We start from the raw sequence: 22,992 nt of genomic DNA on the forward strand, positions 1-22,992 counted from the left end.
AAGTAAATTAGTAAAGTAAACAGGAAATTATGCATCTACTGAAGCAGCACAGCACAAGTAGCTAGATAATGATGAAAGCTATAAATACTGAACAAAAGCTTGCTTTACTTCGGCTCTAGTAAACTGCACACTCGGGCTAAATGTGTTCCATTGCGGTTATGCTGGTTCGTATTTTAAAATGTATTTATTATTCACAATATACCATTTTGATAATTTTTTGTTAGATAAGTTCAATTTGAAAGTAGCTGAGTGCATGTAGAAACAGAGGGTTCTTAATCTTCCCTTATATGTAAATAGAAACTGTAACTGTAATTGGTTTGAACAGCAGGAATATTAAGGAATAAAAATGTACAATGTGGTTTTTATTTTAAACTGAAGCTTCAGTGAATGCTTCCTGATTTTTGATTAAAAAATAATACATTTTAAATGTAAGCATTTTTAAATACGAGTTGAGCTTGATTGTCTTGATTGCAAATATACAGGCCTACAAAATACAAGGAATTTCACAACCACAAAGCATAAAAACATAGAAAATGCTATTAATTCCAGTGAACAGCAGTAAATTAAGCAAGGTTGGATGTCCATAAAAAAATAAAATAATAAGGAGATAAAAGGGTTAAGTGTGTGTGTGTGTGTGTGTGTGTGTATGTATATATATATATATATATATATATATATATATATACAGTATATATATATGTTTGGTATTTAAAATACTACGTTTTAGACTCTGGGCTTAAATAATAATAAAAAAAATTTAATCATATAGCATAGTGGATGCAAATTCTTCAAAATGTAGATTTAGTTTTAGGACATACATTTAAGTGTAGGACATACATTGGATTTCTGATTTGGTTATTGACCTTCCATATCAGCCTTCAATATATAAAATACATAATTTATGGATGAATTAGAAATACATTAAATTGAGTATCCAAATTTCTTAAGGCATATATAATTGGTGTCCTAATCCAATGGAACTTAAGCCAGACTGAACCTTTTCAATATATTTTGAATATATATATATATATATATATATATATATATATATATATATATATATATATATATATATATATATATATATATATATATATATATAACTGCTTGGCTAATTGTCAAGCAAGCAATTTGTGTAAAACACAATATCACACTTTTTATCCAGGTAAAAATGTTCCTAGAATACAAATATGAGAGTATATTGTTAGCTGTTTTTTTTTGTTTTTTTTGTTTCTTGCTTATTGTTCAGTTCAAGCATGAATTACATGTATATTTCATTGTGTGTATGTGTATATATATATATATATATAGCCTCAGCTCATTGGGGTGAGCCTTTTAAATAATAATTTGCAATGTTTGTTACAAAGAAAGACATTCTATAAATTGTTGACCATTATAACACTAATAATGAACAAAATAAGGCTTACTGTAGAAATCCATATATGAGCACCTTACTTTCGTGCCATTTTAATCACCTAAAGAAAAAAAAACGACATCATACACATTTCAAGCCTGAATTACAACAATGAACTTTGTCAATTATCCAAATATGGTGTGTTTTGAATCCACCATTTCAAATATAAACACCGCAAACAATCCAGATTTTTTTTTTTTTTTTATCAATTTTTTTTGCTCTCTAAGACTTGGTAATCAAAATCTGCTCTCTCATACAGTTAAACGGCAACACTGTTTGGGATCCTGTCCGGTGAGAGGTAGTAGTAGGGAAGCTTCTTGTTCTTGTTCCTGTCCTTTATAAAGCTGGAGATCTCATCCAGTTTCTTCTGGAACTTCTCAATGGCCTTCTTCACTGGCTTCTCGATGAAATGTTCATCAGGGTACATGCCCAAGAACAACTGAAGAAATAAAAACATAGATTTTCACTGCCAGTAAGATATTAAGTAACAGTTAAAGGTAAATCTCTAACTTTTTGAGTTTCTCACACTCTGTTTTCTGACTATACAGCAGTATCCTGGCAACACGGGAATAGCGAATTTGTAAGGATGTATTGCTAAGATACCATGCCTTGCATTAAAAGCACGTGTGGGGCTGTCTGGTCCTGAGTTCGACCTGGTCTCTGTATTATTTATTTCTTAGTCCTTGTCCAGGGCGACTTACAAAACATGTAATAGTTAAGAGATGGGGTGGTTAGCCAAGTGGCATCTTACGTTGGCTTGCTGACTTACTTCATTTTCCTGGAACTGGCTAAGGGCCCAGACAGCTCCCAGATGCCAGCAGGACCGGCCCCGGTCAGGCAGGCTCTCGATAATGTACTCAATGGTGGTGACACCTTTCTCTGTGGGCGGGGGGCGGCGCATGGTGGGGGGAGAGTTGGGAATCCAGGAACACCAGTCGTACTGCAGGAAGAGATCATGCAAATTATATGCTTAGATCAGTTTTTTTACATTACCTTCCTTGAACATCCCCTCTCTATTTGTTACAAAAAAAATTGAAACAACTCGGTAGGTTAGAGTGTTGTTATTTTTTTTTGTTGTTATTGGGAGAATCAGAAATTATTTTTCAGTACTATTAAGGAGGTAACTTCAGTCTTCTTGGACCCAGGAAGAACAGGCTCAATATAACCTGAAATAGTGTGGAGTTGTGACCGGTATTATTACCCACTGTCCAGATGAGAGGCATTGGTATTAACTGTGTCCTGGTTTTGTCTTAACAGAACACTATTAACCTACTGCTAGTCGGTCATCTTTTGGTTTCTAATTTGAAATTACATAGTTTGCTCTGCAGTGTCTTGGGGTTGTTGAACTTTATCTTATTCAGAATCACACACCGATAGAAACCGTAGTGGTTGAGTTAATTTGTGCTTCCTGTGATGAACACTCCTTTTAGCACTTAACAGATTAAAAATGCAGAACATGATAAATCCAGCTCTCATAGTTTTAGGTACAAATACATATTGTATTCTTACTCTGAATTTGAAGAAAATAGGCTTTTGAAACACAAGTTGTGTTAACTGCACTTCTCAGAGCATGCATTGGGGGGGTAGAGGGGAGCACGGTAGTGCTAGTGGTACAGTTCAATGATTGTAACCGTAAACTTGGAAAGTACTTACATTATGTATTTAAAAATATTGAACAGTGCTTCAATTAGAATGAATAGTTATTTTTAGATGCTAAAGTAGATTAATACTCAAAAAAATACAGTACTTCCTATTGTACACACTACTCCTTCAGAACTGCAGAATTGTACAATAGTCACATTCACATTTATAGATGTCTGGAAATGATATGATACACCTTCATACAAATTAACCTGATTGATTGATTTGTTTTTCATTTAATTACTTTATATGTAATGGTTATTTTTTCCTCTTTGTTGTTATTTTGATATATTTCACATAATGAATTAAGAAAATGTTAGACCCAGAGCAGTCACCTACCTGCCCAAAATTGACAGCAGCATGTTGTGCAGAAGCAGTGAAAATCACCACAGTCACATATTCAATTAGCTTCTCTCGGGTTTTAATAGTCTTGGGAAACTCTGACAAACATATGTATAAATGAGAAGGGAAAAAGAAACATATTGATATAACAATTTCTTAATCGCACTGTCCTGCTGTGGGTGTTCTGTGATTCATCTCTTGTTTGAATCTTGTTCTGATTCTGACCTTTTAATGTTTGACAAATTCATTATAAAGTTATAACTATAATTATAAAAATATAATTGAAATATGTTAGAGCTCAAGTTGAAGGTAAACAGGAATGAGCTGTGGCCTTCCACTACCACAAATGAAGATCACCAAAGATTACCACTAAATAGTCTGTGAAAGACGTGTCAGGATTGACTACTGGGATATTTATTGGGTAAGCAGGGTAGTCCTGCTCAGGTCTCAATGAGTTTTTGTTATTTAGCCTGCAGGGTTCAACAGGGGGATGCTGTTTATTCTAATTTTGCAAAAGACTTTTCAATAGCCAAGTAAGACATTTAAATTGAAATGCACTGTTTTCAACGTCTCTGTTGAAATGCTCCCTATTCATACAATGTATGTTAAAATATAATATCAGTCCCTGACCCACACGGCAGCAAAGCTATTGTCAGCTGGACTGGAGCCCCTTTCTAACTCCAACAAACAAACCCAGCTTGATTTAGAGGAAGTCAACTTCTGACTGAAAATAGAGGAACTTTGTTTTGAAATTGCGTTTGCTGCAGAGAGGGCTTTGGATTTCCTTTACACTGTGTCATCCTCCTGTCTCTGAACTTTCTAATGTATAAAATGGCCTCTTATAAAACAAACCACATCCCATCTTATTGTGCAATCAGGTTGCATAATACAGATTATCTCTTAATTAAAAGATGAAATTCTGTTTATATTGAATTTGTTTTAACTATATCTAGTTAAAACTTAAAGCCTATCGATGTAGATCTGTTCTTTCACAACTGAATTTTAAAGAATGATCTCTTATACAATGAGATAAAAATATATGGATTTATATTCATAAAGGAATAAATTAAACTAAAAACCAACCTGAATATTCATTGTCCTGCATCCCAAAGACGCACACATCTTTAACAAAGGCTTGGATCTCTTCATCCTTCTGTACCATTTCATCGCTTTTGTAGTACATATTCACAACCTCTTCCACAAAGCTGTAGAGAGAACATCACATGTTTTTTTTCAAGCATATCTTTTACAACTTCACAATAAAAAAATATCAGACCTAAAAATAAGAGCAGCTATGTAAAGGGTTGTCATGATAATTGTTGGTGTAATGTTCTTCAATTTCAGTTAGGGGAGGGCAGTATACCGTTATGAATGTGAATACGTTGTGAATACTATATTGTGGATATCGTGATAAATTAATTAATTAAAAATACATTTAGGCCTATATTGTCAAGTCAAGTCAAGTGATAATTACATATTTTTTGCTTTTACTATAAATATACTGAAGCAAAACCAAAAACACACTCTCTCTGGTAGTCTATTTATGTGCCTCCCCCCCACCCATTTTTTTTTACCAATAGGGGAATTTGGAATTTGGAGAGAAGTCTCTGGCAACCCTGTTCATCACCCACAATGGACAATAAGACAATAAGATCAACAAGTAGTGAAAACACAATTTATAGTCACCAAAGCCACAATATATCATAAGCTGTGCTAAAACAAATAGCGCTATAATAATCGTATAACAGATACAGTACATATTCACTTACAAATTACATAAATAAAAGGTAAATAGCACTATGAATACCCATGGCAGTTGTCTGTTTTTCAACTCTTTAATCTCAAGTTATATCGATAACTCCAGCTACATGCCTGTAAGCAGACTTCCTAAAGAAAACTACCAAGCCTAGAATTCATTGTTCTGTCGGCATGTTTACATTGCACATATTTTCATCATTGTGCGTAGAATCTGTGCAGAATATGACCATTAACCCATTACACTGTGCCCTATTATTTTTGGATCATCCAGCATTCGAGAAATTGTATTTTTATCAAAACTACAAAATATGCAGACGGCTTTTAAGAAATTTGAGATCGGAGGCTTCTTCATACATTTTGGGTATTTCTAGCCTGAGCTACAGATGTGCGAAATCACCCATTTCTCAAAGTGTACAGGACTAATTTGCATATGCCTGCATTTTTATTTTTTTACTCAGTCGATTAACCCTTTATAATACGAAAGGCCAGAATTTTTTCTTTCATTTGATAGAAGAAATGCATGGCACAAGGTATCAAGGGGCAACACACAAATAAAGAGGAAAATAACAGGAAAAATGGGGCAGAGTGTAAAGGGTTTTTAAGCCCATGAATGCTCAGACATTATTTAATATTATTATTATTATTATTATTATTATTATTATTATTATTATTATTATAATTACTATTATTTCAAGGCCTCTTTTTTGTATATCGTGATATCATATCATTATTGTCCAGATTGTGGAAAAAAACTGATCTGATTTCAGTTAATACCATTTCTCTGAGTTACCTCGGCTCCTATGAAATTTCTCGTGATCATACTAATTAATGCCTAAACTGATCCTTAATGAAATACCATTAAGAAAACAATGTTAATCAAGGTTTTAAAATATCAATGTTTGGAAATTTGGATTATAATAATACCTTAGTGGTGCTCAAATACAAAATAAAAACATGTTTGTTTGTTTGTTTGTTTAAAACATTTTTAAGACCACATAATTTGCCTGGTGCAGAAACTAGCAGTTTTTAAAAGCATGATACTCTACCTCAAGGTGGCCTCCCAGACTTTTAACCCATCATCTCTGTAAAAATAATAGGGGATATCTTCCTGGCTTTCCAACCCTCTCATTTTTATGGATTCAGGAAAACACATGGATGTGTACGTGAATTCCTTCATGGAGCGCTGTACTAACTGAACGTGGCCCCCTCCACCTGTTGCGTTGGCCTACAATGTAAACAAACAGGTTGTATTTTTGGGCCCTACCATTTTCATCCAATTAATGATTTAATGGTGAGGAACATATGACAGAAAAGGGACAATACTTTTTTTATTATTATTTCAGAAATTAACCATTAAAATGTCTCAGGCTTTATTTTTTGCTGAATAACACATTGGTGGTAGAGAAGCTGGTGAAATTAATTAAACCTAAAACAATCAGCAAATGCAGGAACAGATATTCAGTTTGTTTGAAAGTTATGTTGTGTTTGGTGTGGTTAGCCTTTCAAGTGACTATTTCAGTTCAGTTGTAATTGTATAAAGAGCTACAAATGTGTGATAGATGTGGTATTTCTTATCTCAGTCTGGTCCAAGAGCATTAAAGCCTTTGATGATTACTTTGATGATTACCCAGTAAATGTTTCAAAGGTATGGTTTTAAACTGGCATAATCATTATTAAACAGTTAGGATTTGTTTTTACCATTTAAAGGGGGTATACTCAGTTGTCATAGTGGCCAGCTGGCTAATGGAAGACAAACATAGGCGGGTGTGTAGTAACCGTGAATTAATTAGCACGGACAAAAGCACCATATACACCATATACAGTGAGGGAAAAAAGTATTTGATCCCCTGCTGATTTTGTACGTTTGCCCACTGACAAAGAAATGATCAGTCTATCATTTTAATGGTAGGTGTATTTTAACACTGAGAGACAGAATAACAACAAAAATATCCAGAAAAACACATGTCAAAAAAGTTATAAATTGATTTGCATGTTAATGAGGGAAATAAGTATTTGATCCCCTATCAATCAGCAAGATTTCTGGCTCCCAGGTGTCTTTTATACAGGTAACGAGCTGAGATTAGGAGCACTCTCTTAAAGGGAGTGTTCCTAATCTCAGCTCGTTACCTGTATAAACGACACCTGTCCACAGAAGCAATCAATCAATCAGATTCCAAACTCTCCACCATGGCCAAGACCAAAGAGCTGTCCAAGGATGTCAGGGACAAGACTGTAGACCTACACAAGGCTGGAATGGGCTACAAGACCATCGCCAAGCAGCTTGGTGAGAAGGTGACAACAGCTGGTGTGATTATTCGCAAATGGAAGAAACACAAAATAACTGTCAGTCTCCCTCGGTCTGGGGCTCCATGCAAGATCTCACCTCGTGGAGTTTCAATGATCATGAGAACGGTGAGGAATCAGCCCAGAACTACACGGGAGGATCTTGTTAATGATCTCAAGGCAGCTGGGACCATAGTCACCAAGAAAACAATTGGTAACACTACACCGTGAAGGACTGAAATCCTGCAGCGCCCGCAAGGTCCCCCTGCTCAAGAAAGCACATGTACAGGCCCGTCTGAAGTTTGCCAGTGAACATCTGAATGATTCAGAGGAGAACTGGGTGAAAGTGTTGTGGTCAGATGAGACCAAAATCGAGCTCTTTGGCATCAACTCAACTCGCCGTGTTTGGAGGAGCAGGAATGACCCCAAGAACACCATCCCCACCGTCAAACATGGAGGTGGAAACATTATGCTTTGGGGGTGTTTTTCTGTTAAGGGGACAGGACAACTGCACCGCATCAAAGGGACGATGGACGGGGCCATGTACCGTCAAATCTTGGGTGAGAACCTCCTTTCCTCAGTCAGGGCATTGAAAATGGGTCGTGGATGGGTATTCCAGCATGACAATGACCCAAAACACACAGCCAAGGCAACAAAGGTGCTGGATGTTTTTCCCTTTTCACACCATTCTTTGTAAACCCTAGAAATGATTGTGCGTGAAAATCCCAGTAACTGAGCAGATTGTGAAATACTCAGACCGGCCCGTCTGGCACCAACAACCATGCCACGCTCAAAATTGCTTAAATCACCTTTCTTTCCCATTCAGACATTCAGTTTGGAGTTCAGGAGATTGTCTTGACCAGGACCACACCCCTAAATGCATTGAAGCAACTGCCATGTGATGGGTTGGTTAGATAATTGCATTAATGAGAAATTGAATATTTGTTCCTAATAATCCTTTAGGTGAGTGTATAGTACTGTGCAAAAGTTGTAAGCAGGTGTGAAAACATGCTATAAAATAAGAATGCTTTCAAAAATAGACATGTTAATAGATTATATGTATCAGTTAACTAAATGCAAAGTGAGCAAACGGAAGAAATATCTACATCAAATCAGTATTTGGTGTGACCACCCTTTGCCTTCAAAACAACATAAAAACTTCTACACAGTACTGTATATCATCAACAATGAATTTAAAAATGTAAAAGTAGTTGCCATTTGCTAAACATCAACGAGGCAGTACTCACCTTATCAAAGAGCCCACACTCGCAGATAAGCTGCTCTCGAGCCTTTGTATTAATCGCAATTGTGAAGCGCACATGGGGAAGGAGCAGCTGTGAAGTGAAGACAGACACTGAAATGTTAAACAACAGGTTTTTTTTAAGCTGTTATATCACAGAGGAATTTAAATTTTTACTGAAAGTATTTTTTTAAAGATCTATTTAAGAATGAATTGCTTAGATGCCAGTAAAGAGAAGCACATTAGCCTAGTCATTGGGACCAGACAGCCATCAATACAGAGAGAGAATAGTGAATTACTTTACAGTCTGGGGTCACTAGACTATGAGGTTAAAGTCCGGTTGACCGTGTTCAAATCGCACCTTGAAGATGGGGTGGACAGCTGGAAGTTGGCGAAACATGGCAATCCCAAAAACCTCTGAAATCAGATGTGTCCGCAGGAGATGAGTGACAGTTTGGTGAATGTGGAAGTCGGAAGATCGCACCCATATTTTTGCCAGAATCCAATCGTATTTTGCATCACTTGGCAAAAAAATTGGATTGTCGTCTCCTGGGGTTTGACCCAGCTGTTAAAAAGAATTGGCATGGCTTTTTAATATTCTCCACATAAATATATATATTTGATTTCCCCCCTGAAAATACAGATTTGTCTTTAAAATAAGTTTTAAGATGTCTTATTACTGTTGTTACTTATAACTTGAAACCTCAATTAGGAATATTAGTTAGGGTAAGTGTACCTATTAAGCCCAGCAAAATCTAAGTTGAGACATTTTAAAGACATGATTCACTGGCTTCTGGAAGAGAAGTGATGAGAAAATGAAGGATGAATCTCTCATGTGAAGTTATATTACTCAACTTTTATATTTTCAAAATAAAAAAATACATATATTAGTGGAAAGTTCTGACTGGGCTTAATGGGTACCCGATGTACCAAATAAGCCCACAACATGAGTTTTGTCAATACATCTATTTTAATTAATACATTAAAAGTTCAAAAACATTTGAATTTGAAAGTGTTAACTGTTAAAATCAAATAAAAAAGTAAAGTGGCACACACCATTTCAAATGGCCATTTGAGCAATTCTTGGGGAGATGTGGGGGGCATGGCCATCAAGAATGAGGATCCTTGGAGAGCTCATGTCTTTTTACATACACAGTCTATGTAAGTGGGCTTAAAAGGAGCACACTGGGCTTAATTGGAACAACAGTAGAATTTGGTAAAAAAAATAAAAAAAAACATTGTATACATCTCTATGGATTATGTATTTGGAAAACAATTGTTTGGGCTATAAATAAATACTGTAGACTACAACATTATGCAAAATGTAATATTCATCTTATTTTCATTTACATTCTACTCCGAAGCACTGTTTTTTGTGGTACTGTACCATTAAAGCCTACCTTGGAAAACTATGAATTTTACAAAAACTATAGATATGTACTACTATTCAAGGTTCATTTAAGATAAATATAGGACAAAATGCATTGGAAAATGCAAGCCAGTAATACTAGTCATTGATATTGGTGTTGTACACAACTTATGTCCCTAACATGTTGACTGTGACATGTGGTACATCGTGAACTCTCTAAACCAATCTTTTGATTTAGCTAGAAACTTAAAACATGTTTAAAAAATGTTTTTCTGGGGTCCCCTGCACAGCAAAGTTTTTTCTTCACTTTCAAAATGGCTACTAGGAAGTGACAGCACTTGATGAACCATGGGCCAGATTAAATCAAAACTTTGACCCATCTACTAATAGAAAACTACAGAACTGTACTCAGTTGCCGCTTCATTTTCACTTTCTTCTAATCATAAATGTAATCGCTATCATGTACAGATTTGTAGTTTTCTATTAGCAGGTGGGTCAAAATTTTGATTTAATCTGGCCCCATATCTTAATAAATATACATCTGATTGGCTTAAAATAAAAACTGGGATGGAAATAAATGCATGCATTGGTGGAGATATCAAGCAGCAGAACATAGCATACTTTTTCTTTTTTATTTGAGTCAAACATGGTAGTGGGCTTAATAGGTACACTTATCCTATGATCCCAATAATTCATTGTTGATCTGTAATTCTTAATTTAGCACTGGTAATGCTGTCATTGATGTAGGCTACACATTTTCATGAGCATACTATACACATTGTAAAATAGTCTTCCCATGGTGCAGGAATGTACATACCTGAATAGCAATTGGAAGCATTTTGTTCTGTAAATTATTGTACAGAAGGCAAATGGGGGCTGCCAAATACTGAATGGTGCATGGATCGGTACAGTTTGCAGAAACACCATCTAGAAGTTCATAGTCTGCAATAAAAATATTGCCATTCTGCAAAGGAAATATTTAAATAGAACAAGGTCAATGTTTCCATGCAATTGCAAATCACAGACAATGTATATAAAAATGCTTTATGATCCATGGAGTGCTGAATGTTAGAAATTTTATGTCACATTGGCTTTTTTAATTGCATACTTCAGATTTAGTTTTAGACTGTGTTCATTTAAATGCAGGCATTAATAACCAATGTGAGCCTATTTCTGCTTCTTGAGCTGAACTGTGGGGGCTATTTGTTAGTAACATGTGGTTGCAATGGATTCCACCTAAGTGGTTAAAGAAAGGCACCTTCATTACAGGATGTTTCTCACGCTTTGGTATAAAATAAGATTTGTGATTGTGTGTGTGGCAAAGTGTTTCACTGTCCTGGTCCAAGGGACTAACTGTGTATTCTGGTTTTGTTCCAACTAAACATTTAATTGGGAAGGCTTCACTCACTCATTTGACCGTTTTCTCAGTTACATATTTTTTGCCCTTGGTCCAATGTTTCAAACATACTCCACTATAAGTGTGCTTTTGTCGAGACATTGATCAAACATAACATCAAACATGTTCAGTCAGTCCTCCACTTCAATTAATGTTTGCTCCTTAAAAACTGTATAATTTACTCTTAAGTTACCAGTTCATGATGCTCAAACACAAACTTTAATAATTTCACTGACACACTATAAAGATGATCTGTGTGTATGTATATGTATATTTGCAATCTGGTAGTCATGTACAATTACAAGAAAACATAAGTACTATATAAGTGCATGATCATCCAAGCAACCACACTAGAGTGAGGGAAAGGAAATAGTTGATGAAGAAAATGCTTTTGATCTGTTTACTGTGCTAATATTTTGTTCATGTTTGAAGTCATCAGTGTGAACTGTTTAATTTATTTATCTTCCACCATCTGACTGGAGAAGTTCAAATACATGTAATATGGAAAGGGTCTCCCTGCCCACTCAACCAGAGGTGGAAGGTTCTGCATAAGGCCATGCTCAGTTTTCAATTTACTGCCTTTTTTTCTTACACACTTACCTTTATTTCCTCCTCCAGAGTGAGGTTTCTCTCCAGGCAGAACTCCACCATCTCGTGGGTGACTGGAAACTTTTTGGGCAGCTCAGTACATTTCTTTATCATGACAGGATTGCAGCCATTCAGGAACTGATAGCCAAGCATGAAATCCTCCTGCCAGTGCTGCATGACATACTCTACAAAAGTGAGAGAAATATCAAGATCTATAATTTACCAAAGCAGGGTTAACTTCACTTTAAAAGCTGTCAATTCATATTTTTGGTAAGACTTAATTTACAAGTACCGGGAGTTGACTCGTTATAAACATATGCTATATTAAGCATTGATGCCTTGGGATAAATAATATTGCTGATGGACTTGCAAACTTAGAAAGTCTGTTTATTTAATAGTTTATTGTGTATATTTGGAAAGAAACTAAATTGCGACATCTGATGAGAATAGAAATAGTGAATGTGAAATAAATATATATAGAACTCAGTTTGACTGCAGATTCAGGTCATTCTTGTAAATGAAAATAAACCTTCTTCTTAACCACCGTATAATCTACATTGACCATCTTGCATACAGCAATGGATACACCCCACAGTTTAAAGAGGAAGTCACTAATTGTTAGTCAAAAATGGAATCCAAATACATAAGAATGGGCTTAACCCGTAAACGTCTTGTATTTCCTGTGAATTTGAATGTTGATCACATCAGAGGTATGATTAGTGCTGGCATTTAGGTCCCAATACTAGTCTGGATTTCTAGAGTAACCTATATGATTCAGAAACTCTTCTTGTGGTTTTTAGCTAAAATTCACCCTGATGTTACATCAATTAATGCAAAGGGTAACCAATATATTTTCAATGAACTCTGAATGCAATTACCATTTTGCTGGATAAGTTAAATGGTTCTACCCCTGTGCACCAACAGTTTTCACATACACAAATAGTGGTTTGCAAGATGATGTTATCTATAGCTCATATTGTAGTACAGGGCTGTTCTCATTTGTTTCTCACAGTTGTACTTACAGATGCACAAAAGGTGTTTGAAAAGTCTGAATTGCTCCCTGTTAACGAGCAGTAAGTTTCAAGAATATCCATAGTGTTATAAAATCTCTTCTCTGATTATAGTTGGTCTAATCAAACTAAGGATGCATGTACAGAAGGATTTGAAATAAGGCTGTAAGAACTGCTTGAGTAACTTGAGCATTTAGTGATCTGCAGGTGAAAAAGCCTGCTAAGACTCTTCGTCACGATGCCACCCACATGAAGACAACTGTCAAGCAATTACGTATTTTCTGACAAATTGTAGAGTTTGTTTTAGTGGCTAAATAAAGTAATGACTCTGATGTGAATGTGACACTGTGTTACTTCAGTTTTTAAGTATGAGTCATGAAGTAGAGTGGGAGAGGAAGGGGCCATGACAAGGTGATAGATAATGCAAGCAGACCTTCCACTTGATGACTTCACGTGTTAGACATTAGACCTCAACATTTCATAGTTTTTCTGAGGAAAGTACTTGAGGGGGCATTTCCAAGAAAAGGATGTTGTTTTATTGTAAATCTTAAAAATATCATCTTGTCACTAGCTTAAGAGCAACATCTGCCACTTCCACTAAGGGTGTTTGCTTAACAAAAACCTTGCAGATTAATAACCTCTCTTGTGGGAGAATTTCTCTGAGCCTCATTTGATCCTTCAACTCAGGGAATACAGAAGTGAGAATCCGCTTTCCATTTCCTTTCTGGATAATGGATATCTCAGTTATGACACTATCAGGTCATCTCATAGTCTGAATGTGAGCCAGTTGCCCCCAGGCTGTAAAGTTCATGTTGCACCCTGAGGAGAGCCTTTACTAAACAAGACTCAGCAGACACTTCAGAAAAAACAATAAAATAACCAATCAAGATCAGCATTCAAAGTTAAGGCCATGTTTTCCTCACCTGAGATTGTGTTACTGATCCTCACAAAGATCTGCTCAAAGTCTGCAAAGTCACTCCAAGATGACTGGAACATGTGCATGAACCGATTGACATAGAGGTTCTCAATCCTGGGGAAATTCAAAGCAGATTGGTTATTTTAGCAGGCTGGAATTAATGCATTTGCTATTACTGTGAGCTCACAATTCTCTGAAAATGTTTTGTGGAGTCATTAATATTGGAATAAAGCCATGATTTATCACATCCTAAGATGGGAAGCCTTAGGGTACATTTTATATTTTAAAGTAGTTTTTCCATTCTAATAGATAATACCTGCAGTCTTTTATTATTTTCATAATTATATATTTTCATATTTTGTAGCTAATGGATATTCTGTGGCTGCTATTTTTATCTGTGGCTGCAGACTCTTACCTAAGTTTTTATTTTTGTGTAGAAAATGTACCATCGAGTTGAAATTCATTACAGGAAGTGAAAACCAACAATTGGTAGTTAACACTGGCAATACATTGTGATAGATAGCCGTTACAAAAGAGATATCTGTAGACCTGGCAGAGAAATTGGCCTCAAAATGATGTGCAATAAAAAGCAAATACTGTATGTATATTCTGTGCATCTTAATAAGGCATGACAATTTTATGTTATGTGATTTGTAGTCCAAAAGCAGTTATATTGGAAATGTGTCAAAGCAAATACTAAAAGCTTCAAGGTGTCTGTCACAGTCACACTTTTTATTTTTGCCAATTAATCAGATGCAAGAATTAGCTGAAATAGAGCAAAACTGTTTTTGCTCTCTCTCTCTCCCTCTCACTCACTCTCTTCCAAGTCATGTCCAAACATATCCTTATTCACTAAGTCACAGAGGTCTATGCATTCCTTATTTTCAAAACCAGTAAATCTATCACCACCAGCTGTTCTCTCTTTACTTTGCAACATATAATGCTGTATAATCTTCAATAGAGCTCTAACTGATCATTATGGATGAGAAGATGAAGTTAGTAAGTTTGTCTTCAATGCCTAAGTGTACATTTCATAAAGGGCTTGTGTTTCATTATTTGCTTAACCATACCAGTGATGATATGAGTTGATATGAATGCAAATAAGTCTTGCCATAAATACGTTTACAGAAGATGGGGGTAAATATAAGAGGTTATATTAATGACATATATATGCCTCACAGCTACACCAGTTAATTTACAGAATCCAAAATCCAGAATCCATATGAACTAAGTTTACACATTCCTGGCACAGTTTATCGTGTGTATCATGCAATTTTGTAACATCTTTTGATCTTTATCATCTTGGCTCCCTAACAATTACCACAACATGCTACCCTGAGGGGACTATCTTTTCTGACAGGATATGCGTCTGCAGATATCGTGAGCGCTCACATAATAATTTTTGGCAGATTATTGAACAAATTGAACTTTCTAAATAAATACAGCCTTAATAGATATAATATGAAAACATCTAATTTTAATTTTTATTTTTTTTAATGGGTCATTATGCAGCAGTCCAATTTACAATACATGTACATGCATGTACCTTTTATTAGATTGTGTGGAACTTTTTGCTATTTGAGTACTATGCTATGCAAAAACGCTCTAATCCCTTTGTGTTTGTGAACTGAAAGTGTAAATCAGCGTGAAAATACTCACGCTTTTGTGTAGTTGAGGATGAAGTCCACTCCTTTTTCACTATCGAACTGAATGTCACGGGGAAGCTCTTTGTGAGCATTGGCGTCTATGCTCATGGGGAATCCTGGGTGCCACTCTTTCCACCTTCAAGAAAGCAAAGAATCCAGACTTTCACTGATTAGGACACATCATTGACCACAATAAACAAGAGGAAGTAACTGATGTACAAGCTTTTATGAATTTCCCCTACATGCAGTGCTTTAGCTACCCCCGTGAGTGACAATGCCATAGATAGGTGAAGGAAACGAACAGTTAAATGTATGCCAAAATTATATTTAAAAACAATCTTTCAGTGTATCTGGCACTACCCAAATAATTTAATTTTTCCTTCCAATTTAATTAAAGTAATTGGATCTTGCACACAAACTCAAAAATAACTAATTTGTGAATTCAGTTTCAATATATTTAGTGTTCCATGTTGCTTTTTTCCTCCATTTTAGATTTCAAAAAGTCTGCAAGTCAGTCAACAATATCTAATAAATGCAAATTATTAATACACTGTAATCATGGGGAAATTTATCATGAGAGATTTGATCAGATTTTTAAATGTAGATTTTTATGGGGAAACAGTCCAGACCTTTTTACAGCCCTGAATTGCTGATTGCTTTAATAGTGTGCCTTAAAAGCATGTCCTATCACTGTGCCTTGGATTGATTCACAGAAACTGGTACTAATGACACACCCGCTGTAAGGATTAAAAAAGTTAATGGCATTTGAATCTACATTAATATTCAGTCTTAATTTTGAGCATTCTGTTTTAAAGTGTAATGTGAGATTTCTTTGATAATTATAGTTTGACTTTTTGTGTGCATTTCCTAAATCCTTAAAATTTGTTTCTAAAAAGAGCTACTTATTGCTTAGAAATGTACACAACCCCGTTGAAGCATTACAAGCTTTAGTGTGCGACTATTCTACTTCATGCCATTTCCTGTCATCAAGCTTTGAAAGACACTAGTTTGAAAAAAATAAAAATAAATTGTTAAAGTGGTCCTTGAATACTTTTAAGAAAACATGCATTGATATTGTGACAAGGCCTTTGCAATTGTGAACGGTTTGGAGAACATTGCACTCAAAAGGTAAAGGTTATTTAAGCCAGAGCCGGAGTGTGGTGTGTGGATTGCAGCATTTTCAGGGTCACATCACAGTATGATTATCCCTCTATTAGAATTAAGGTTTATATGAGATTACAGTCAGGGAGTGTCTTCCTCTCAGCTTCCTGGTCTGAATGGTGCTTGGCTAGTTGTTTCAGAAACCAAAGTGAGAAAACAAGGGTCTGCTATTAATGCACTATATATATATATATATATATATATATATATAATTGTTTTGCATGACTGAAAGAGAAGCTATGGGCAGAATAAATAAATAGTAAACCTGTTTAAGCTAATTCACAACAGCATTGAAGGAGCTAGCTTTAAGATATTATATATTATGATTCAACTGTTAATGCATCATGTTTTGAGGATGATGGATATTATTTATATATGTATTTCATATTAATGGTTTTGATTTTGCACATTCCTCGTTTTATTTTCCTTTGAGTTAGTTTAGCTTACAGACGTCAGTCTTCATGATATGAGCTGGCGGGCTGCATTTTGATTTCTGAACAGAACTGGAAGCAACATTTAAAGTATCCTATTTGCTCACAAAATGCTTCCTTTCTTTCTTCTTAGTTTCGGTTCCCCTGCAATTTCATAGTATTCTGATTCAATTGTAGCATGACAGTATAGAGCCCAAGCAGTGATAAACTGAAAGGATTGTGATCCACATTTATAATTATTTTTAACAGTGCCTGCAGGCTTTTACGCAAATTACACAAACCATTCGCTGGCAAGCAATAAAAAAAACTATTCCACTTGAGATTTCCATCACGCTTTTAAATAAGTTAGTAATTTGGAGAATAGTCTCATATTTAGAACGCAGAATAGATTTAAAACATGTGAATCTGTTCATTTAGTCAACTATTGGTATTCCAGTATTAATAGAGACTTAAGAATCGCACCTGTACAGCTTTTGTCTTGTTTCCAGTTCTTTGCGTCTGTGTTCCTTCGCCAGTCTCGTTTTGTCATCCTGGGCCAGCCGTGCTGCAGATTGCAGAGATAAAGAACAAAGTACGCACTGGTTGGTTTGAAATGAAAGCGCATCAGAAACCTGTCAAAATGCTACCATCCTTTGGAAGAGTGGCTTCAGAGAATTGAAAGTAATGTTTCAAAACCTACAGTTGCAGATGTAGACATATTGCTTGGAATATGTCTAGCACATTCATGGTAAAGCAAGAAGTAGGCTATGTTTTCTTGGCTTGGATTTCAAATAGTTAAAAAAACATTAGGACATTAAATAATGTTTAAACTTTGCATATAAATGTGCTCATCTTGTACTGTATATGAGCCTATTATGCTGCTGCCTAGAGTTTAGGGTAGTGAGGTTAGTCACGGTGTAGATCAGGCACTTTGGAGGTGCAGACACTACAGTGGTTAAGTACTTTATCGTATATCAGTTGCTGTTGACAGCATGATGGGGAAAATGGCAACAGTGTTCTGTGTGTATATAAACCTGCTATGGTGACATCACCAACGGTGTACACATGCCCCTATCCCTCTGTTTGAGCTGAGTGACTTAAAGGCATGCCTGTGATGGTGATCTGAATTGGGGGTCTGATATATTACCTTACATATTAATAATAGAATTTATAACTACAGTAGTGTGCAAACGTTTTAGGTGTGAAAAAATGCTGTAACGAAAGAATGCTTTCAAAAACAGACATGTTAATAGATTATATTTATCAATTAACTAAATGCAAAGTGAGTGAACTGAAGAAAAATCGACATCAAATCCATATTTGGTGTGACCACCCTTTGCCTTCAAAACAGCATCAATTCTTCTAGGTACACTTGCACACAGGTTTTGAAGGAACTCGGCAGGTAGGTTGGCCCTAACATCTTGGAGAACTAACCACAGTTCTTCTGTGGATTTAGGCAGCCTCAGTTGCTTCTCTCTCCATGTAATCCCAGACAGACTCAATGATGTTGAGATTAGGGCTCTGTGGGGGCCATACCATCACTTCCAGGACTCCTTGTTCTTCTTTACGCTGAAGATAGTTCTTAATGTCTGTCGCTGTATGTTTGGGGTTGTTGTCATGCTGCAGAATAAATTTGGGGCCAATCAGATGCCTCCCTGATGGTATTGCATGATGGATAAGTATCTGCCTATACTTCTCTGGAGACCATTGAGGAGATCATTAATTCTGACCAAATCTCCAACTCCATTTGCAGAAATCCAGCCCTAAACTTGCAAGGAACCTCCACCATGCTTCACTGTTCACACTCATTCGTATACCGCTGTCCAGCCCTTCGGCCAAAAAACTACCTTGTGCTACAGCCAAATATTTAACATTTTGACTCATCAGTCCAGAGCACCTGTTGCCATTTTTCTACACCCCAGTTTCTGTGTTTTCATGCATAGTTGAGTCATTTGGCTTTGTTGCCACGTCGGAGGTATGGCTTTTCGGCCGCAAGTCTTCCATGAAGGCCACTTCTGACCAGACTTCTCCAGACAGTAGATGGGTGTACCAGGGTCCCACTGTTTTCTGCCAATTCTGAGATGATGGCACTGCTGGATGAAGGGAAGTAAGTATGATGCGTCTTTCATCTGCTGCTGTAAGTTTCCTTGGCCAACCACTGCGTCTACGGACCTCAACGTTGCCCGTTTCTTTGTGCTTCTTCAAAAGAGCTTGGACAGCACATCTGGAAACCACTGTCTACCTTGAAATTTCTGCCTGGGAGAGACCTTGCTGATGCAGTATAACTACCTTGTGTCTTGTTGCTGTGCTTAGTCTTGCCATAGTGTATGACTTTTGACAGTAAAGTGTCTTCAGCAGCCTCACCTTGTTAGCTGAGTTTGGCTGTTCCTCACCCAGTTTTATTCCTCCTGCACAGCTGTTTCTGTTTCAGTTAATGATTGTGTTTCAACCTACATATTGAATTGATGATCATTAGCACCTTGTTTAATCATACACCTGATTATGTGCCTACAAAATCCCTGACTTTGTGCAAGTGTACCTAGAAGAATTTATGGTGTTTTGAAGGCAAAGGGTGGTCACACCAAATATGGATTTGATGTAGATTTCTCTTCTGTTCACTCACTTTGCATTTAGTTAATTGATAAATATAATCTATTAACATGTCTATTTTTGAAAGCATTCTTACTTCACAGCATTGTTTCACACCTGCCTAAAACATTTGCACAGTACTGTACATAAACTACTGTACTGCTGTAAATATTTCACAATTGTAAAACATAGCTGAGACCCATCAAGAATCATCTGGATGAAGTTCTTACATCAGTAAGTCTTGCTCCCACATTCCCAGGTGATTAAATCCAGGGTCACTGACATTTTAAATCTATCCTAACATTGAAGTTGGTAAATATATTTCTGTATTTGTATTTTGTATTAATGTCATACGCCCTGCTTGTTTGACTCAATCCAGTTTTAATGCTAATTCCTGAAATAAAACATTTCTTTCAGACAGCTGAAATGTTCTCATTCTTGAGCCAAGCTTTTTGTTCTTGTTTTTTCCCATTCCTATTTGAATGCTTATGCCTACCTTTGCCATCTCTGAGTACTATCTCCTTGTCATCAGTGACCCATCTATAGCATGGAAACTCGACATAGTCCCCCTCCGGAGTTTTCACTGTGATGTACTTGCAGTACCAGTCATCCTGCACCCAGTACTTGCGCTTCTCGATTTTCACCAGCTGGATTTCACCCAGGTTTTCTGCTACATTAACATCATAGGAATCAACCTAGAATAATAAGAAGTTGAAGTTTTTAGCCAATACTGTACAGACATTGGTTGAGCAGAAAGTTGGTGAAATAAGGTCAGTCATGTCCGGCAATCAGTCTTAAGAATGGGTTTTAACACAGACACAAAGAACTGGAAATAAGACAAAAGCTGTACAGGTGTGATTCTTATGTCTCTCTTAATACTGGAATAGCAATAGTTGACTAAATGAACAGATTCACGTGTTTTAAATCTATTCTGCCCTCTAAATATGAGACTATTCTCCACATTACTAACTTATTTCAAAGCAGGATGGAAATTTCAATTGCAATAGTTTTATTTGACTTAGAAGAAAAAATTAATTAAATATTTAAACCTGTTTTATGGTTTTATTGGACTGTAGTGTGTACATTGTGAAAACTCTAGAAGGGTTTTCTAGACTTGTGTAATTACTATTATTTTTAAAACTTGATATTACCTAATATACTTCCTTTTCTGAATCCTAGAATGTAGAAGATCTTTAGTATAATTGCATAAGACCATCAGTCCAGACCTGTCGTCAGTCTTGTAGGATCACAGTAGCCTTACAGCTTTGTGGTCAGAATTAAGCATGTTTAAATTCAATAAGTGGAACTATACATTACAGAATTTGAACAGCACTAGTATAGTACAATCCAGTGTGTGTTTGCAACCTGCTATGAACCTAACTATGTGAAGTTGTAGAAAAAGTCATTGTGAATTTTGCTTTCAAAAGAATTAAAAAGTTTAATTCAGGTTTCATGTGAGCGATCCTGCTTGCAAAGTGTGACTGACAGCTCGATTTCCCCTTTTAGTGTTATCGCTATCCTTTCATTTCCTTCTGGCAAAACCACAGTCTATGTATCTTACTATATTTAAGTTTATGCTGAAACTGTACATTCTAGTAATGGAACTCTTATTCTGGTTAATAACAGATATAACAGAATGGTTTTCAACATGACTAGTAAGTGTTGCAAGAAACAGCTGGGAGGATTAACTGCACATTTGCTTTCTGAAGAATGGTATTTCAGCTGCCGTCGGCAATTGCACAGCAATCCTCCATGTAGCCTGTCTCAGACCGTGTTGCCTCTAAACAGGTTAACTGTACTAAAGTATGGTTCATTTAAAGATAACTTCTTTGGTCTGGAATAAACTTTGTAAAAGTTTGTAAGTCTAGATATGATGGCTATTCTGTGAATTGTACATGTTGGTGTCCCTTATAATAAACCTAGATCATATACTGATATCTCCTCTCTCTGCCTTGGAGAGAACAGGCAGGATTAAGTTTGGTGAGCAGGGTTTAGATACTCCCCGGTCACGACTGTGTTCCCCCTTCCTGAAATGAATGTTGAAATGAACTAAAAATGCAAGGTGCAGAAATAATATTGCACACATTTGCGTTGAAACAGGCATTGCCTTACTGTTTAGTTCCTGTACCTGTAACTTACCAACATCATTTTAAACTTACGAGTCCAAGGAGAGAAAAGAAAGATATTCTCCACTTTATGGCAGACTATTCGTACAATACTTCTCCTATCCCAATAAAAATAAATACATTCTAAATACAAATTTTGAAGCAGAAAATCATACATGACACAAACACAAACCAAACAAAATCATCTGAACTTTCAGCCTATTATTTCTGTTAATGTACCTGTTACATGTCCTACCCCCAATAACACATTCTCTCTAAACTTAATAAAATGTTCCTGTTTTTTTTTTTTTTATATTAATTGTTTTGGTCTTCAAAACCATTGTATTACTAAAACTATGCCTATTTCTTATTACTGTCAATAATTTCAATTAAACACACCAAAAGAAGCATGAGGAGAATAAATACTTACAGCCCCTCTCTCAAAGTCATTATAGAGTGCTTTATCCAGCAGAGACTTCTCACTGCATCCTTCAGTTCCCACCAGAGTCAGATAAATGTAATCATCGGTCCCAGCAAACCACTGGCTACCAGTTGCCACAGTCACAGTGTAGCACGGCATCACGGATCAACGGAAAAACAGAACAGAAGTCACTCTTAGAAACTGAATATTTCAGCCAGGCTTTATAGTCTGTCTGTTATTCTGAAGTTCTCTGATTTGACTGTAATGTCAAGCTACCAAATGATTTCCTCTTTCCCAGAGGTGAAACATCTTCTCACTTACTTGCTCGCTCACTCACTCTCTCTCTCTCTCTCTCTGTTGCATTGAAACCACAGGCCATGCAAATAAATAAACATGGCTGACTAATGTACTGATAAAACTGTAGTGGTTTCATAAATTCTCAGGATACACTGATGAAGAAGTTTATTTTACAGGAAACAAATACAGGTTAACGCTTTCCCTCTCACATGAAGTGAAGCAAAGACCTAGAGATGTGAGTTGGAAGAAGCCTTTTTGTATTTTTAGATTGACAATAGGTTACAGTCTTATCTATCAGAAGTAATTACATCTCAGTCAAATCCAGTTGTACCAGTTCAATCCAGTTGTACAAATTAAATCAGTTGAACAAGTCCAGTTTACCCCATGCATACTAATACAGTCGTTG

The 22,992-nt window shown here is 36.1% G+C and overlaps 1 protein-coding gene across 1 annotated transcript; it reads right to left on the reverse strand.

The window, feature by feature from the left end:
• Positions 1 to 1,435: 1,435 nt before the first annotated feature.
• Positions 1,436 to 22,573, reverse strand: alox5a (arachidonate 5-lipoxygenase a). Its single transcript, XM_066693414.1, has 14 exons — positions 22,299 to 22,573; positions 20,260 to 20,458; positions 17,658 to 17,739; positions 15,617 to 15,739; positions 13,965 to 14,071; positions 12,044 to 12,216; positions 10,865 to 11,011; positions 9,040 to 9,243; positions 8,686 to 8,772; positions 6,202 to 6,380; positions 4,481 to 4,602; positions 3,395 to 3,495; positions 2,184 to 2,354; positions 1,436 to 1,853 (listed from the first exon to the last, which is right to left on the reverse strand). Exons 1-14 carry the CDS (start codon positions 22,446 to 22,448, stop codon positions 1,674 to 1,676), a joined length of 2,025 nt encoding a protein of 674 aa, XP_066549511.1. The 5' UTR covers positions 22,449 to 22,573; the 3' UTR covers positions 1,436 to 1,673.
• Positions 22,574 to 22,992: the final 419 nt, after the last annotated feature.

Source organism: Amia ocellicauda, chromosome 20 (genome assembly GCF_036373705.1).
Source record: "Amia ocellicauda isolate fAmiCal2 chromosome 20, fAmiCal2.hap1, whole genome shotgun sequence".
Classification (NCBI taxonomy): Eukaryota; Metazoa; Chordata; class Actinopteri; order Amiiformes; family Amiidae; genus Amia; species Amia ocellicauda.

Excerpts from the sequence above, each read along its gene's own strand:
- alox5a (XM_066693414.1), bottom strand. The coding sequence starts at position 22,448 with ATGCCGTGCTACACTGTGACTGTGGCAACTGGTAGCCAGTGGTTTGCT. Across the intron at positions 17,740-20,259 it reads AGTACTCAGAGATGGCAAAG|CACGGCTGGCCCAGGATGAC; the intron begins GTAGGCATAAGC and ends TGCAATCTGCAG. Across the intron at positions 14,072-15,616 it reads ATCCTCAACTACACAAAAGC|GATTGAGAACCTCTATGTCA; the intron begins GTGAGTATTTTC and ends GAATTTCCCCAG.